This window comes from Geotrypetes seraphini, chromosome 1 (assembly GCF_902459505.1).
Source record: "Geotrypetes seraphini chromosome 1, aGeoSer1.1, whole genome shotgun sequence".
Lineage (NCBI taxonomy): Eukaryota > Metazoa > Chordata > Amphibia > Gymnophiona > Dermophiidae > Geotrypetes > Geotrypetes seraphini.
Window position 1 is genome coordinate 426,587,761 of NC_047084.1, and position 19,375 is coordinate 426,607,135.

The 19,375-nt window shown below is 44.0% G+C and overlaps 1 protein-coding gene across 1 annotated transcript in view; it reads right to left on the minus strand.

The window, feature by feature from the left end:
- Positions 1-19,375, minus strand: part of FREM1 (FRAS1 related extracellular matrix 1) — a 280,084-nt gene that overhangs the window by 54,711 nt on the left and 205,998 nt on the right. The window contains exons 27-28 of the mRNA XM_033919036.1: positions 8,678-8,807; positions 5,524-5,596 (exon numbers count right to left, since the gene is read on the minus strand). Coding sequence (XP_033774927.1) covers positions 5,524-5,596; positions 8,678-8,807 — 203 coding nt within the window. The remainder of the gene's footprint in view (positions 1-5,523; positions 5,597-8,677; positions 8,808-19,375) is intronic.

Sequence of the window (19,375 nt, forward strand, 5' to 3'; positions counted from 1 at the left end):
ATTGCTGCTGCTGCTCGGGAGAAAGCCGGAGGGAAGGGCAGGAGGCTGAAAGCTCCTGCCCTACACCACTGGCGACAAATCAGGACCTATATTGCCTCTACACAAATGCGAGGAGCCTCAGGGCCAAAATGGGAGAGTTGGAAATTATAGCCAGTCAAAAAGCCCTAGACATAATTGGAATCACAGAAACGTGGTGGGCTGATGACAATAAATGGGATGTAGTCATACCAGGGTACAAACTTTACAGGAGAGATAGGACGCACAAGAAGGGTGGAGGAATAGCGCTATACATAAAGGACTCCATACCCTCAACCAAAATGGAAACAGCAGTAAGGGCGGACGGCTTGGAATCAATATGGGTTAAGCTACCAGGAGGATCTGGAGCAGACGTCAAATTGGGTCTATACTATCGTCCGCCTGACCAATCGGAAGAAATTGACCGGGACCTGGAGACTGAACTGCGGCAGGTATGCAAAAATGGAAGTGTGGTGGTGATGGGGGACTTCAACTACCCTGGGATAGACTGGAGTATCGGGCACTCAAGTTGCGGGAGAGAGACCAAATTCCTGGAAGCCACGAGGGACTGTTTCCTGGAGCAGCTGGTCACAAAACCTACACGAGGAGAAGCTACTCTTGATCTAATCTTCAGTGGACTGGGGGGACCTGCAAAGGAAGTAGCAGTATTAGACCCACTGGGGAACAGCGATCATAACATGATCCAGTGCAGACTAGAACTGGGATCATCCAGGGTGAAAAGAACCACATCAACAGCGCTCAACTTCAGAAAAGGGAATTATGATGCAATGAGGAAAATGGTGGGGAAGAAACTCAACGGCAGCACAAGGAAAATAGAGTCCGTAGAAAGCGCCTGGACCCTGCTCAAGCGTACGGTGCACGAAGCACAGAACCTGTACGTCCCCAGGTTCAGAAAAGAGTGCAAGAAAAATCGAATAAAGAACCCAGCATGGATAACGGCTGCTGTAAAAAAGGCGATCAGTGACAAGAAAGCATCGTTCAAAAAGTGGAAACAGGATCAAACGCAGGCCAACCAAAAGGATCACAAGGAAAAACAGAAGGAGTGCCACCAAGTGGTTAGGAGAGCAAAGAGGGAATATGAAGAGAGACTAGCGGGAGAGGCAAAAAATTTCAAATCATTCTTCAGGTACGTAAAGGGAAAGCAACCAGCGAGGGAGGAAGTGGGGCCCTTGGATGATGGGGATAGAAAGGGAGTAGTGAGGGAGGAAAAAGAAATAGCTGACAAGTTAAACGACTTCTTTACGTCGGTCTTCACGAGGGAAGACACATCCAACATTCCGGAACCAGAGGAAATAGAAAATGGAGATCAAGATAGCAAGCTGGTCCAACTAGAGGTGAGCCAGGAGGATGTCCTCAGGCAAATAGACAAGCTAAAGAGCGACAAGTCGCCAGGTCCAGACAGCATTCACCCAAGGGTGCTCAAGGAATTAAGAAATGAAATAGCAGAGACACTTCAGCAAATATGCAACCTATCCCTAAAAACTGGAGAGATCCCGGAGGACTGGAAAATAGCTAATGTCACGCCCATCTTCAAGAAGGGTTCAAGGGGCGACCCGGGAAACTATAGGCCGGTGAGCCTCACATCGGTCCCGGGAAAGATGATGGAGGCGCTGATTAAGGATGGCATCTGTGATCATATCGAAAAAAATGGACAGCTAAGGTCGAGCCAGCATGGGTTCTGCAAGGGTAGGTCGTGCCTCACAAACTTGTTGTACTTCTTTGAGGGGGTAAATAGCCAGGTGGACAAAGGTGAACCCATAGACATAATTTACCTAGACTTCCAGAAAGCCTTCGATAAGGTACCACATGAGCGGTTGCTCAGGAAACTATGGAATCACGGGGTGCGAGGGGAGGTCCACCGATGGATCAAAAACTGGCTGTCAGACAGGAAGCAGAGGGTTGGTGTAAAGGGCCACTACTCAGACTGGCAAGGGGTCACGAGCGGGGTTCCTCAAGGGTCAGTGCTGGGACCGCTCCTGTTTAACATATTCATCGACGACCTGGAGGCGGGAACAAAATGTGAGGTCATCAAATTCGCAGATGACACCAAACTATTCAGCAAGGTTGAAACCACGGTAGATTGCGAGGATCTCCAAAGGGATCTTACGACACTGGAAGAATGGGCGAAAAAGTGGCAAATGAGCTTCAACGTGGGGAAATGCAAGGTCATGCATATAGGGAGAAGGAACCCGATGTTCACTTACAAAATGGGGGGATCAACGCTAGGGGTCAGTAAGCTGGAAAGAGACCTGGGAGTGATGGTAGACACGACATTGAAGGCATCGGCACAGTGCGCCACAGCCTCGAGGAAAGCAAACCAAATGTTAGGTATCATTAAGAAGGGTATCTCGACCAGAACGAAGGAAGTCATCCTGCCACTGTACCGGGCTATGGTGCGCCCGCATCTGGAATACTGTGTACAGTACTGGTCACCGTACCTCAAAAAGGACATGGCAATGCTTGAGGGAGTCCAGAGAAGAGCAACTAAACTGATTAAGGGTATGGAAAACCTTACATACACTGACAGACTGAAGAGGCTGGGGCTGTTCTCCCTGGAGAAGCGGAGACTCAGAGGAGATATGATAGAGACCTTCAAGATCCTGAGGGGCATCGAAAAGATTGACATGGACAGATTTTTCAATTTGAAAGAAACCACAAGAACAAGGGGTCACTCGATGAAATTGAAGGGGGACAGGTTTAGAACAAACGCAAGGAAATTCTTTTTCACACAGAGGGTGGTGGACACATGGAACACCCTTCCTGAAGCCGTGATAGGAAATAGCACAGTACAGGGTTTCAAGGAAGACCTGGATAGGTTCCTGGAGGACAAAGGGATTGAGGGGTACAGATAAGAGCAGTGGAAGGTTTAGAGATAAGTGTAGAGGTAGGCATAAAATTAGTCAGGGACTGCTGCTCAGGCAATATGCCTGATGGGCCGCCGCGTGAGCGGACCGCTGGGCAGGATGGACCTCTGGTCTGCCCCAGCGGAGGCGACTACTTATGTACTTATGTACTTATGTACTTATGTTGAAGAGCACAGGTCCAAGCACCGAACCCTGCAGCTCTCCACTTGTGACGCTTTTCCAGTCAGTATTGTCCATTTACCCCCACTCTGTTTCCTATCTGCCAAACAATTTTTACTCAACGTGAGTATCTCACCCTCGATTCCATGGCTCATAATTTTTCGATGTAGTCGTTCATGCGGGACCTTGTCGAATGCCTTCTGAAAATCCAGATATATAATGTCGACCGGGTCACCCTTGTCTATCTGCCTGTTCACTCCCTCGAAGAAGTAGAGTAAGTTCGTCAAGCATGATCTTCCTTTGCTGAAGCCATGCTGGCTGGTCCTCATCAGATTGTGTCCATCAAGGTGATCAATGATGCGGTCCTTTATCAGCGCCTCTATCATCTTTCCTGGAACCGAGGTCAGAATCACCGGTCTGTAGTTTCCTGGATCTCCCCTCGAACCTTTCTTGAAGATTGGCGTAACATTCGCCACTTTCCAGTCTTCCGGAATCCTTCCTTATTTGATCGACCGATTGGCTGTTAGTTGGAGCAGTTCAGCTATAACCCCTTTCATTTTCTTCATTACCCTCAGATGGATGCCATCCGGTCCTGGGGATTTATCATTTTTAAGCCCATCAATCTGCTTGCATATCTCTTCTGGTCTGACCGTCAACCCTGTCAGTTTCCCATCTTCATTTCCTGCGTATAGCCTGCCAGCTTCTGGTATGTTGTATATATTCTCTTTGGTAAATACAGACGCAAAAAATGTGGCTTTGTCCTCCTTTAGTACTCCCTTTATTCTATGGTCATCCAACAGCTCCACCACTTCCTTCGTGGGTCGTTTTCCCTTAATATATTGAAAGAACGTCTTGAAGTTTTTTGCCTCCTTGGCAGTTGAAAAGCTGTGATTGACATCTTCTGCAAGATGCTCGCGAGCATAGATGGATAATCATTTTAACCTATTTTATAAAGTACCAGACTATTTATTTTTTGTTCCCTCCCTTTTGTTTTGATCCTTCTCCCTCTCTTTCTCATTATACAAATGTATTTCTACCCTTCTCCATTTTGTATCGGTATGTTAATGTTTGTCTGTGCGTTTGATTGTTTGTAATATTAATTGTAATTTGTTTTTAACTCATGCCCTTTTTATTTTTTGTAAATTTAATTATCTCACTAGTTATTCCCATCTCTAGATCTCTGAAAGCAATCCTTGCAAGCTGATCTTGAGAATTTCCTAGTGAAGGAAAGGCCTGTGTCAATGTACATATGAGCATTCACTGTTGAAATATAACCTTTTGTTGAATTTGCTACGGCACTTCTACTAGGAAGGGTAAGAAACCACCGGAATCTTCAGGTTAGACACTCAGGGCTGGATTCTGTAATGGGCGCTTAAAGTTAGGAACCTATTGCATCTCAATCACACTTAGGTTCTCATTACAGAATCGTGTTTAGCGGTGCCTAACTTAAAACTTAGGCGCCTGTAATATAGGCCAGGATTTTAAAGACCTACATTACAGGCGCCTAAGTCCTTAGAGAATCGCACCTAGTTCAAGTTCAAGTTTATTAAATTTTGATTTTACGCAATATCAAATATTTCAATGCGTATTACATAATTGTAATGTACAATAGAAACCAGGGATGACAAATACAAATACAAATAAGACAAAATACAGACTAATCATTATGTTCTATTAATACAAATTGAAACATGTAGGTAAAAGGTGGAAATACAATTTAAATAATTTATAATATTAATAAAAAAGAAGAAAAAAAAAAAAGGGAACAATTAAGGTTTGTACATAAGGGTATGGGAGGTGTAATATTAGGAATAATTAATCGGTTTAATATTAGAAAAATTTTAATATAAAGAGTGTAAGAAGATCCAGATTAATATTAATGATAATTTGATAGAAAAGAAAAAAAGAGAATTAAGATTAAAAACACTTATAGTTTCTATATTGATGTTCTGCTCATTTAATTCCTTAAAGGACAAGTATTGTGTTTATTACGATTACTATCTATGTATTGAATGCATCTTTATAAAGAATGCTTTTCAGACCTCGTTTGAATTTGATTAGTGGCACTTAAGTTTTTCTCCACTCCCTATACACACCTACTTTGGTGTTAGGCGCTGCTAGGCGCCATGCAATAGGTGCCTTTCTTTTATAGAATAGGCGCCTATCTCCCAATTAATTTTTTTTTTTTTTTTAAAATTATCAGCTTGTAATTGAGGCCAATTTACTAATTAAGTTAGATGCCTAACCTTAGGCACCTCTTATAGAATTTCCCCCTTAAAAAGACGAGCATTCATTGTTATCATCCTTGGTCAGTACCGACCTGACATTAATAATCTGGATTTACACATGCTGTACATGCAGCCACCTTTAGGGTGTCATCTATTGAACATTTACAAAATAGCAGAAAGAAATGTGATTGAGAATGAAAGCTTCCCTTGTGCTATGTAAACAGGCCTCTACATACCTGGATCGAACTGAATTAGCCTGGATGGACTTGGGCTGAAATCCTTTCCCAGCACAGCTGATATTTCATTCACCTGAATAAAAACATAAAGGATAAACACTGTACGGAATAGGGTATGGTACAGAATAGCTTGATTTTGTGCCAGAAGATGATTCCGCATGCAGTGGTTTGTGGTTTGTCAGTCACTGGTTATGCACAGTTTGCTATGGTTGGAGATTTGAGCTATGAATAACAAGCACAGAGAGTGATTCTGATTAAAAGTACTACATGTACATTTAGAAGCAAAGGTACTGTAACTCCCAGGAGAATTCTGGAAAAAACTGCTTAGCAAGACAGATAAAAAAACCAAACTGCTTCCTTATGAATAGGAATAAAAAGGAACCTTTAGGGAATCACCTAAGATGGGGTGTGTGAAGGGGCATAATCAAAAGATATGTCTAAGTCCGATTGGTACATATGGCACTAGACGTCCAAAGTTAGCAGCAGAAAAATGTCCATTCTTGAAAAATATGTCTAAAATATTAGTTTTTGAGAATCATCTATCTGGATATCCAGGCTATTGTTTGTCCAGAGCGCCACGTCATCTATCTTTATACCACATTCTCGACCAAAATTTCATCCAAGTCCCAAACACCTGGAACAAGACCTTTTGGACGTGGGAGGGGCCAACATAAGGACTACAGGGGTTATAGACAGGTGGGTATAGTGGGTTTTGGGGGGCTCACTATAACCTATAAGAAAGTTCTGGTTAGCTGTTTATGTGGCATCCTTTTTGTGCAGTTCACAGCAGTGCCCTGTAAGGTGCCCCACTACTCTGTTGCCACGTCTGGGTGGCCAGTCCATCACCTTGCTGGCCCCTCCCATGTCCAAAAGTGCTTGTTCTAGGCGTTTTTGACTTGGATGAATTTTTGGACGAGAATGGGGGTCCAAAGATAGATGACTTAGTGGTCTGGACAATCAAACGGCTGGACGTAAAAGTAAACGAGTCTAAAAAAAAAACCCGTATTTTGGATGTATTTTTCAAGAATGGACTTTGGACATGTCCGACTTTGGGCGACTAGCGACTTAGGCCCAAAACGGACTTAGACGTATTTTTTGATTATGCCCCTCTAAGTTCTTACCTTGCTAATATATTTTCTAATAAATATGTGTGTCATTCTGGAGCCCCGCCCTGTCAGTTATCTCATGTGCCTACCTACTATCTCAATCAAAAAGTTCAAATTCAAACTGAAATTTGGATGTCAGTCCTTAAGGGTATAAAGACTAAACTATTGCTATAATACATTGGGGTTATACAGTACTTAAGCTACATAAATGTTTCTGTTTTGATTGTTTAATGGCAATATTTAACATATTTATTATGATTTCAGAGAAAAATGAAGTTGTAGTTTGGAGAATTTCCCCTTATCCCTCCTTCACATGTGTTTCTATATGGGGCTATTGCCTGCTTTGGTACAAACTGAAGGGGGCAGGAGAGCCCTTTAGTGAAGAAAGAGGGATTCAAAAGCTGGAATGGATTCCTTCTGCACAGCTCACAAGCATGGGGATATTACCCATCTGTCCAGAATGGCACACCTATCTACTAGAAAATATATTAACAAGTTAAGAACCTAATCTCCTTTTGAATAATTTGTGTGGTGAGTTGTAAGTGGGAAAGCTTCATTGTTGGGGAATATGGAATTTGTAATACAGAATAGAAGCTTCAGGATTTATATTGAAATTCTAACAATTCTGTAGAGAATCCAAATTCCACACTCATATAGAACTTATTGAATGATGCCATCAATTATAATTTTTTATTTATTTATTTAGCTTTATTTATATCCCGTCATACCTTCTCAGTTCAAAACGGTATACAACAAGAGATGCTGTAAGGACAGCGAGGTTACATCAGATCAGAAAGAATTGGGAAGGAGTGGGAGACAGTTGAGTGACCAGGGGTACGGTGGGAACAGGGGGCGAGTAAGAAGAGGTAAGAGAAGAGCAGGATTTAAGGATCAGATAAATTTGCCGAATAAGTAGAGTTTTAGTGATTTTCTGAATGAATGGTATATGGGTGAGTTCAGGATTAGGTCGCTCAAGGTGTGGTTCCAGGTCCCTGTTTGAAAGGAGAGTGTCCTATTGAGGAATCTTTTGAATTTGCATCCTTTGGGAGAAGGAAATGTGAACAGAGGACATAATAGGGCAGAGTACGGTACTGGGGTTTAAGAAAGGATTGGACAATTTCCTACTGGAAAAGGGGATAGAGGGGTATAGATAGAGGATTACTGCACATGTCCTGGACCTGTTGGGCCGCCGCATGAGCGGACTGCTGGGCGCGATGGACCTCAGGTCTGACCCAGCAGAGGCATTGCTTATGTTCTTATGTTCAGTAAAGTACTGCGAGAGTGGCGGAGTTTGTCCTGTAGGGTGAGGTGCTTCAGGAGGTAGGTAGGTGCGGTGCCGAGGAGGGTCTTGAAGCAAAGGCAACCAAATTTGAAGAATATTATGGCCTTGACAGGTAGCCAGTGGACTTTCTTGTAGTATGGGGTGATGTGATCGGATTTTCTCAAGCCAAAGATTAGTCGAATGGATGTGTTCTGGATGAGTCTCAGTTTCTTGATGGCACTTTTACTGGATAGTTGAAACTGGCTGTAGGGGGGAGGATTTCTTTTATGCATGGAATATTGTGGTGTTTTATTGCAAATTTAAAAGTGGGTGAAAGGGGGTTATGAATGTCGCTTTGACTTTCACCTTAACATACCTAGCTGGCTCCCTTGTTGCCACCCCAAATAGTTCTGTCTAGAGACACCACCTTCCAACGGTTTAGAATCCAAACATTCTGCCAACATCACAAAGGCTTTTCTACAACATCATCACACACCTTTACCGGATAGGAATCTATACTACCATGACTGACAGACAATGGCACAGCTTTTCACTTGCTGACTAAGGAGTCCTTTTATTAAGGAACGCTACCGATTTAGCACACGTTAAAGATTAGCATGCGTTAAATGCTAAGGCATCCATTATATTCCATGGGTGCATTAGCATTTAGCATGCACTCTAAATCGGTTAGTGCACCTTAATAAAAGAACCCCTATATCAGAAAGTCACACTTGATCAGTGAGCAACATCTCTGCTCCTTACCAGTATTCTGTTTGACTCACATTACCTTGACAGCAACAAATGCAGAGTCTGTAGGGTTCCCCCGTCTGATGATTTTCAAAGGCAACATTTCTGTAGTTTCACATACATCATACTCGTCCTGTAGCCATTCAATGCAAGACCATGTCAGCTCCAAGCTGTGTGCAAAAGAGAGGAAAGAAGCTCAACAAACTCAATAAAGTCCAAGTGGTGCAATTACTGAGGAAATCTTCGGAAAAGAATGGATCAATGGCAGCATTCTGCAGTGCAACGTGGAAGATCAGGGTTTGATTCCTGAACCTAGCAGGAGCAAAAGATGTATGCAGCATTCATGTTACTTGATAAGGTGGCTTGTGTCTGTGATTAGACAATGACCCATGGACACAGTTTGTCCCCATCCTCATCCCATCTATGCAAATTCAAACTCCATCTTCACCCTGTCTCCGCAACAGCACAAAATCTCATTCATACAAAATGCTCTCCCAGAGGAGGTTATAGCGGAAGCGACTGTCCTAGGATTTAAAATCAAACTAGATGCACATCTCCTTACTAGAGGCATAGAGGGATATGGGATGGGTGACTAAAAACTATGTTAGGTGAACACCTGGCTGGGCCTCCGCGTGTGCGATTGCCGGACTTGATACACTGAAGGTCTGATCCGGAGATGGCGCTTATGTTCTTATGATTGCCTTTCATAAAAAATGATGGAACTATTTCTGTAGAGTTTGAGGACTAGATGCACTAAGATGGTCGGTAAGATTGTGTGGGTCTGCACCGATCCAATTTTTTTGGCCGATTCAGAAAGAGCTATTGATGCTCTAAAAAGTTTTCATGCAAACGATTCAGGCGGTTGTTCGCTGTAATTCCTGACTCGCTGATCTGATGGATCACTGTGAGAGTGACTCTCACACATACGCAGAGTTAGCAGGAGAAGCTTGAACAGCTGAGAGGCAGGGGGAAGCCTCCAGCCATGCTGTTCGGGGCAGAAACCTTTCTTTTTTTTAAACGGGCACAGATGCTGTGTGTGTTACACATATACAATATCTGCCCCATTAAAAAAAAAGCACCCCCTTGCCAATGACAACCCTCCCCAACGATCCCGATGAATGCGGAACTGGGATTTCCACCCCCCCCCCCACCCTCCCCCATGCTAGCAAAAATCAGCAGGAGGGGGAGGTGGGATTGGCATGGTAAGAAGAAATGAACATTCCTCCTGCCATTTTCACTGGCATGGGGGGGAGGCGGTTCCTGGTGCCAATTTATCGGGGAGGGCCATTATTGGCGGGTGGGGGCGTGCTTTTTTTCTAATGGGGCAGATATTGTGCATGTGTAATATGCACCGCATCTGTGCCTATTGAAAAAAAAAAAAAGGGTTAGACAGCTAAGCGACTGGTCTTGATCAGTTGCTTTTTTTTGGATCGCTAAAAGCAATCACTTTTTTAGTGTATTGGGATGCCATGTTAGAGCATCGATCGCTCTACTAGTTTACATGGCATTTTAATATTAATCAGCTTATATGCATGATTGGATTGGGGAATGAGTGACTGTGCAGAATACCAGGCAGTGAGCCTTATTTTGCATTGGGTCGGCAAATGTGATCGTCACTAAAGCTGTTAAAACAGGTTTAGCGATGATCGCTGGCTTTAGTGCATCTGGGCCTAAGTTTACAGGGAAGGGGTGAGGATAGGGTCAAAGCTTGTGGGGATGAGGACAAACCTTATTCCTATGTCGTTCTCTAATTGATTTTAACCAATTAATAGGACAATTGCTTTCTGGGTTCTGGGCAACCCATCTGGGCAATCCATCTCTAGCAACAATATAATTTTTCACAGTAAGAGGTCACCCTAGGGCTGAGGCTATTTGCTTCTCAATCTATACACAATATCTCCTTCCTGTGATCCACTTCCACACACAGATGCATCCTATTAGAAAATAATGTTTTACAAAGTACCTCCTTTATGATCCAGCTCCAGAATAAGCTTCTCAGTCCTGGTCATGCCAGACTGAGGGATAATACAACACTCCGCCCAAACAATCAACAGACCACTGTTTGATTAAAAAAGTGGAGCAATCCAATAGGACGGAGAGAGAAAAGACCTACTCCATGTCCTTACCCTGAAATGCTATATTTTGGATAGAGTCGGTTTGACCCCAAACCTGCAAAGCCAACTATCCTTTTAATTGATTATAATAAAGGGATCACAGACACAGTTTCAGAGAGTTTGAATTTTACAAAGTTACCCTGTGCTGTACAACCTCAGGACTAAAAGACTACTTTAGAATCATTTTGTACTTGATTTTAGAAGAGTTAGAACTCTTCGCTTCAGTTTCTGAGATATCTTTTGGAGGGACTTCTATACCAAGGCCTTGAATGGAAATCCCTTCCCTAGAATGGATCCAACCTGCTCCCTTGGAGAAGAATGTGCAGGCTGAGAGCAATTAAGGGAGAGGACCAGGAAGAAATAAATCTTCTGGGATGTGAATCTGGAAATGCACCATCCCAAGAGTAACACATCCCTCCTACTAAGTTGAGTATGTGCACCCAGTAGAAAGAATGGGGGATTGTTCCTGCTCTGTCATCTCCGAGACCCTATGGGGTGCCAGAGGTTGGCCATTTTTTCTCCTTGAATTCTTTATATAGAATTGTCATTTCCCTGCGTATGTGCAGTTCTCTTTCTTGTAAACCACACTGAGCTATGAGGTTGAAGTGGTATATAAGATAAGAACATAAGAATTGCCGCTGCTGGGTCTCACTTTTGGATCACCACACAATTGTTTTCCACGTATTCACCTTTATAGGACCCCCAGGGACCCCTGAAGAAGACTTTTTTGTCGAAACGCAGACTGTGTTGGGTCCTGTATCCCTAGCGGACTAGGTCCTTTAAGGCTTTTATGTGGATGATTTATTTTTATGTGGATGCAATTATTTTATGTGGATGATTTCAGTGTACCTTTGGAATTTTGACACTTTCAAATAAAGTCCATTTAGGAACATCGTCACTCCACAGAGTTTTTTTGGTTTTCTCAGACCAGTGGTCTATTGTGCCCAGCAGTCCGCTCATGCGGCAGCCCTTAGGTCAAAGGCCAGTGCCCTATTAGAATCTAGCCTTATTTGCGTATGTTCTGTTCCAGTAGGAACTTACACAACCTTGTATTGAATCCCTGAAGGGTGTTTTCCCCAATAACAGCCTCCGGAAGAGCATTCCAGGTTTCTACCACTCTGGGTGAAGGAACACTTCCTTACGTTTGTACGGAATCTTTTCCCTTCTAACTTCAGTGAATGCCCTTTTGTTCTCTTCACCTTGGAGAGGGTGAACAGTCTCGCTTTCTCTACTAAGTCAATTCCCTTCAATGTTATGTTATAAAGAGGTGGGGTTTCTGAAAAGATCAGGGCTTTTTGTGGTTATAATCAAGACCGTTAAGTGATTTGCCCAGAATCACAAGGAGCTACAGTGGGAATCAAATCCAGTTCACCTAGTTCTCAGGCTATACTTAGTTCTTAGGCTACTCCTCTCCACCTAGGTTTACCATTTTACGGGCTGCAAAAATCCGGACACATAGCTCTGTCCTGTACCGCTTCCACCCCAGCCCCATTAAGTTCCACCTTTGGCTCTGCCCCATTCTGCCCCAACCCCTCCCAGTTCAGCCTCCATACCCGCCCCCACAAACCTCCTCTCTTCTTCCCCAACAAGCTCCGGCTGCGTCTGGAGGGCCTGGAGCATATGCAGATGTGTGTGTTGTCATCTACGCATGCTCAGATGCCCTCCAGATACCCCTGGAGCTCGTCAGGGCTTTCCAAAACCCAGACAAATTGTTGGGTTTTGGAAAGTCCTTCTGGGATCCCGGACAGTCCTCTAAAAGGGGACATGTCCGGGTTTTCCTGGATGTCTGGTAACCCTATTTCCACAATTCCATATTTCAGCATTTGCTTGGCTGGCTATGTTAAACTTATGTTAATTTATGGTGTTCTACCTAATTATCTCAGTGAATGCTTTGCCTTATATAGGCTAAGTAGGTCACTGAGATCAGAAAATTATATGCTGTTAGATGTATGGAAAAGAGAAATAAAGTGCGTAAATTGCCAGAGGTTGTGATTAGAGTGGATGGTGTAGCTGGAAAGACTTAAGAGACTGGGGTTGTTCTCCCTTGAGAAAAGGAGACTACGAGGGGATATGATCGAGACATTCAAAATACTGAAAGGAATCGACAAAATAGAGCAGGAAAAAACGTTATTTACAATGTCCAATGTGGCACGGACAAGAGGACATGGGCTGAAGCTAAGGGGGGACAAGTTCAAGACAAATATCAGGAAGTTCTGCTTCACGCAACGAGTGGTGGACACCTGGAATGCTCTCCCAGAGGAGGTAATTGCGGAATCCACCATTCTAGGATTTAAGGGTAAGTTAGATGTACATCTCCTTATGAGTGGCATGAAGTGACATGGGTAGGGGTAGGCTAGATGCACTTCTCTTTATGAGAATCTTGGAGCGATATGGGGACCAAAACTATGCCAGGGTACACCTGGCGGGGCCTCCGCATGTGCGGATCGCCAGACTTGATGGACCTAGGGTCTGTTCCGGAGATGGCGCTTCTTATGTTCTGGTTTTAAGAAAGGTTTAGACAAGTTCCTGGAGGAAAAGTCCATAGTCTGTTATTGAGAAAGACACGAGGGAAGCCACTGCTTGCCCTGAATCAGTAGCATGGTGTATTGCTACTCCTTGGGTTTTGGCCAGGTATTAGTGACCTGGATTGGCCACCATGAGAATGGGCTACTGGGCTTGATGAACCATTGGTCTGACCCAGTGGAGCTATTCTTATGTTCTGCTAAATCTTCTTTCTCTGTAGTTGGACCTGTGTTATGGAGATTCCTGGAATGATATATCTGTGTAAAAATTTAGAAAATGCTACAATTTAGAAAAATGCTGAAAAAAACACATTTCTTTGTTTTTACAATTGGTTGAAATGTCGATTTTTGAATTCAGATGAATAGGAATAGTTCAAAGAGAGGCCTTTTTTATGTTTAAATATGTTTATTGATTTTGCAAAGAAGCCAAAAAGAGAACACAAGTACAAACACAGTGTGCAATGAACTACAACCAAGTCCCACCCCCCCGCCCTCCCTCCCAATAACCCTCCACCCAAGTATCCCACAGTAACAGATGATCCATCCTCCAGTAAACAAACCGAGTTACAGGTTTAACAGATTAACGAGCTTTATGAGTCAGTGTAAGCCAAAATGGTTCCCAAATAGAACAATATAAGCGGCCCTTGGGAGTGTCCAGGGATTGCAAGGACAGTCGCTCCATAGACGCTTGGTGAAGCATAAGAGTACGCCAAAGTGACAAAGTCAGTGGGTCTGAAACAATCCAACAATGTAATATAGTTTTCTTTCCCAAGAGGAAGGCCCGAGCCAAAAAGCCCCGGAAGCCCTTCGGGGACACCCGGGGAAGAAAGTCCAATGTGAAAAGCAGCTCAGGGCGGTTAGTGTAACCGTGGTGCCACATTGAGGCAATATGTTGTTGCAGTTGATTCCAAAAGCCCTGGATCAAGGGACAAATCCAAAATTGATGACCCAAGGTCGCCCAGGGTTGAGCACATTTGAGACAATTGTCTGTGGGGCTAAGTTTAGCGCAGTGTAAGTAGGCTGGTGACCTGTAGAGGCACAAGTAGAATTTATAGTTCAGTTCAAGTAAGGTCACATGAGAGGTGAGGGTAAAGATGTTTTTTAGACCTCGCTGAATGTGTAAGCCAGTCACCTCACAAGGCAAGTCCCCAGACCATCGGGCTGCATAAGAATCATAAGAGATGGACCCCAGACTCTTACGAAGAAAATGGATGTGGAATTTCAGAGGGATCTGGGTTTGTGCTGATAAACAGAGTGCTTCCGAAATGGTCTCCTGACTGTGATTGGTGAGCCCCGCTGGAGGAAGAGATCGAACGTAGGATGCCATCTGAGCATATGCCAACCAGTCCATAGGCGTCCAGTGATACTCAGTCTGCATGACTTGAAATGAAGGCACTGCGCCCTGTGCAGTAACCACCTGAAAAATATATTGTAGATTGGAAGTTCACCACACTGAAAGAGGAAACTTTGACATTCCAGGCGGAAAATCCTTGTTGTCCAGAAAAGGCAAGTAAGCTGTGGCAGTATGGTTAATATGCAGAGATTTACATAATCGCCTCCACACCTGACGGAGCAGTTGAAAAAGCAAGCCACCAACTGGCGGAGGTCCCCGAGGAAAATGTTGAGCGTGTAGCAAATAACTAAAATGGTAAGGGGTGCAAAGAGCGAGTTCCGAGGCAGTCGCCGAAAAATGACGAGTGCCCCGGAACCAGTCATTCAAATGTCTCATTTGACAAGCTTGAGAAAACAGACGAAGACTGTGAAGTCCCAGCCCTCCCTGCGCCCTTGGGAGCATCAAAATGAACAGGGCAATCCTAGCCCTTTTTCCATTCCACAGGTAAGAAGTCAAATATTTCCCCACGCTTCCAAAGGAGGTAATAGGACAGAGTACAATACTGGGTTTCAAAAAGGGACTGGATGACTTCCTGAAAGCGAAGGGGATTGCAGGGTATAGATAGAAGGTTACTCTACAGGACCAAAGCAAAAAGCATATGTGAGTTTTAGGGTAGGAGCACTATCAGGTCCTGGACCTGAGGGGCCGCCGTGTGAGCGGACTGCCGGGCACGATGGACCTCCGGTCTGACCCGACAGAGGCAAGTCTTATGTTCTTATGTTCTTTATCATGCTTAGTTGACAACAAAATAGGAAGCATTTGAAAAACATAAAGCCATTGGGGCAATAACACCATATTATATAAAGCAATTTTACCCATCAGTGATAAAGGAAAGTCCCTCCAAATATGTAGTTTCTGTTGTGTAAGAGTCAAGAGTGGCAGGACATTCAGAGAGTACAAACTAGTGAGATCCATGGGTATCTTAATCCCCAGGTAGGTCAAATGAGTAGAAGCCCAACGTAAGGGAAAAGCCCCCCTCCACCGAGCAGGTATATCTCGGGACAAAGGAAGCACCAATGATTTTTGAAAGTTAAGAACCAAACCAGAATATAAACTGAATTCATCTAAAATGGCTAATGCTCTCGTCAGGGAAACCTGTGGGTCAGACAGGGTTAGTAACATATCATCAGCGAACGCCAATACACGCAACTGAGAGTCCCCCTCCGGAAGGCCCCTCAAACCATCATCCCTCTGTATGGTACGCAAAAAGGGATCCAGATAAAGCAAAAACAACAAGGGAGAAAGAGGGCTACCCTGTTTCGTACCCCGCGCTATCTGGAAGGATTGAGTTCTCGTACCGTTCACTAAGATACTAGCTGTGGGAGACGTGTACAACAAGCGAATCATATTGTAAAACCAAACATTGATACCCATGTAAGAGAGCACAGCAAAAAGGTACTGCCAGTTGACCTGATCAAAGGCCTTGGCCGCATCTAGACTCACCAAAATGCCGGCCATGTGGGTTACTTGAGCTCTATACATGGCCGTCAGCAATCTTCGGACATTGAGGACCGAGTGGTGTTGTTGGACAAAACCCACCTGTTCCGGTAGAATTAAATGAGGAAGCAAGGCAGCTAACCGATTGGCTAATACCTTGTTCATGATTTTAATATTTACATTTATAAGGGATATAGGGCGATATGATTCAATGTCTGTTTCCTGTTTCCCAGGTTTAGGAATTAAGGTTATGTGGGCATGATTAGCACCCTCCGGAAATGCACTACCCAACCCTGCCGCATTATAGTAAGCCTCCAAAGATCCACAAATTTGTAAAAATAAAAGCTTGTAAACCCGTCAAGACCCGGGGCCGTGCAATTCTTGAGTTGTTTCACCGCTAACTGCATTTCTTTCCCCTGGATCGGTCTATTTAAGGATAAACGCATGGGAGAGGACAGTCTGGGCATCCCTGCATCCTCTAAGAAATCACTAGCCTCAGGACCCCAGTCCCCATCTACCGAAGAGTAAAATTGTTTATAATGGCGAAAGAAACAGTCAGCTATAGCTCCTGTTCCAGTTACCTTCGTGCCATCAGGCAAAAGCAAGCAGGGGATATAGCGATTAGGACGCCTAGGTTTAGTGAGAGAAGCAAGTAATCTGCCCGGTTTGTTCCCGTATGTGTAAAATTTATGTTTGGCATGATAGAGATTTTTTTTTAGCACGCTCGTGGAGCAGGGCATTTAGGGCAGCCTGAGCAGATGCCAACAGCTCACTAGAGCGCGGCGTTGGGTGTGCCAAATGTTGTTTTTTAAATGTCAAGCATTGCCGCTCTAGGCGGATAATGCCCTGCGCCACACGCTTCCTATAGGCCACTACATAGGAGATAATATCTCCCCAGAGAACAGACTTAGCTGCCTCCCAAAACAAGAAAGGTGTCTCCCTATGTTGAGCATTAAAACGAAGATAATCTTCCCATTTTTCATTAATGTATTTTACAAAATCCGGATTATCAATTAAATAAGAAGGGAAGCGCCACCCCTCAGAGAGTACATCAATCCATATCGGACAGTGATCCGATACAGAGAGAGGACCAATTTCAGAAGCCTCAATCAGTGAAAAGAGAGGGGTAGAAACCAAAATGTAATCTATTCTGGAAAAAGTGTGGTGTACCCGAGATTGGTGCATGAAATTTTTCTCCCAGGGATGTAACAAACGCCAAGGATCAACGAGATCCAAGGCGTCACACAAATAAGGGAGACCTTTACTAGGAACCGAATGAGGACCCGTCCCCGGCCCAGTGCGGTCCTGCAAAGGGTCCAAGACCTGATTAAAATCACCCAGGACCAATAGTGGACGTGTAAGATCACGTTGGCCAATTTTGACCAGGCCTGTAAAAAATTTATGATCATACTGATTAGGGTCATAGACCAATAGAATATTGAATACACGTTCCGACATTGTCACCCGACAAAAAAGATACCTGCCCAAAGCATCTGCATACAATTGCTCCACCCTTCCTGGAAACCCTTTATGCACCAATAGTGCTACACCCGCATGTTTGTTAGGGGAGGAAGCAGAAAAAATCTGACTCACCCATCCCCTTTGCAATTTAGCATGTTCCACATTGTTCAGTCGGGTCTCCTGTAAGCAGGCAAGATCCGCCTTATGGTGTTTCAATCTACTCAGGATCTTGGAGCACTTCACAGGAGACGTTATGCCACCAACATTCCAGGACAAAAGTCTGAATGTCCTACCACTCACCCGGGCCACAAAAGCACACCTGCCACAACTGTAATTCCAGGAAGGCCTCAGGCGCCCAGCCCTCGCCTAGGGAGTCACCAGAAGTAAGAAGCTCAACAAACCCGTACAAAGAATCAAGCATGCAATACCCAGTCACTCTAGAGGATAAATCAAAAGATACACACTTCCCAACACACAAACCCCCTCCCGCCCTCCATACAGCCCCCCCCTCCCGCCCTCTGAACCCCAGTTCCCAAATTTCCACCCAAAAGCAAATTACCATCCAGTAACCACTAGGATACCGGAAGGCGGAGCACGTCTCTGGTGCCATTGAAACTCGTCCCTCCCTTATACACAGCAAAACAGTGTGTGGAGAGGCCTTTTTTAATGATAATTCTGCTGTGATTGTTTATGTACAGATAATTGTTTCTTGTCCATTATATGATTATGAATGTTTTTCTTGTAAGCCGCTTAGTTTTTTAAGCGGATAATAAATAAATAAATAAATGCAACTGAACCTTGCCTGGAAATTCAGTGCTGGAGGCTGGATACATTCCAGGCATTGAATTTCTGGGTTCACCCCTTACCACAGAAGGTAGGTGGGCTGCCTCCAGTGGTCTGAATATTGGACCCAATGGACCTTTAGTCTGACCGGGTATTACATATCATGTTCTTTAGAAGCCTGTAAAAGACTGTTCAATGGGCATAGTTTCTGGTCATCATTATGGTATCTATAGTGCTGGAACTAGGGTGGTGCGAGCAGATCATTGCCCAGGACATTGCAGCTCTTGGTGCACTTCCAGTACTGCTGATAGGGGTGGGAACGGGAGGGGAAAGGTACCATGCCCCTTTGGCTCATGCAAAAATGAGCCTACTACCAATACAAATAATTCTGGTTCCAGATTCTAATGATATTAAACTCCAGAGAGTTCACTATTTATCATTGAGATATGTAAAATGGTGAATATGAAAAATCCCAGATAATTTATAACATATATATTATAAAATAATATGTGACATGCTCAGACCCGCAACCCTGTGTAATAGTATAAAACTTAACCAGAACTGCCGCTAGGACCATCATAGCTTGTCACTGTCCCTACCGCCATAGCGAAATACTTGTGACTAAATAATTATAAACTAAACTAAAGCAAACTTATCTATGAAATGTTCAGGCGGTTGGTTGGTCACAGATGAAAGCGGCTGCTGAATTTCTGCTATTATGTAGTGAAAATTCAAATTAGCCCCCTCCTCCCCCCCCCCCCCCCCGACTTGAGGCCTTCATCAGGAGGGGAAGCTTCATGCAGCAGCACTAACCAGACAACTATAGCTGGCAAGACGGAGACTGAACAAGCTTTGACAGTGACAAGCTATGATGACCTAATAGCCTCCAAAGCAGCTAAACTGGACAGAGAAATCACAGGAGAGATATTAAAACCATACTCTTCAAAAAACACATAAAACCTATCCAGCACAACCAATCCCAATCCAATATCCAACACTCTATTTACCCTTAGATCTCTCTAATACTC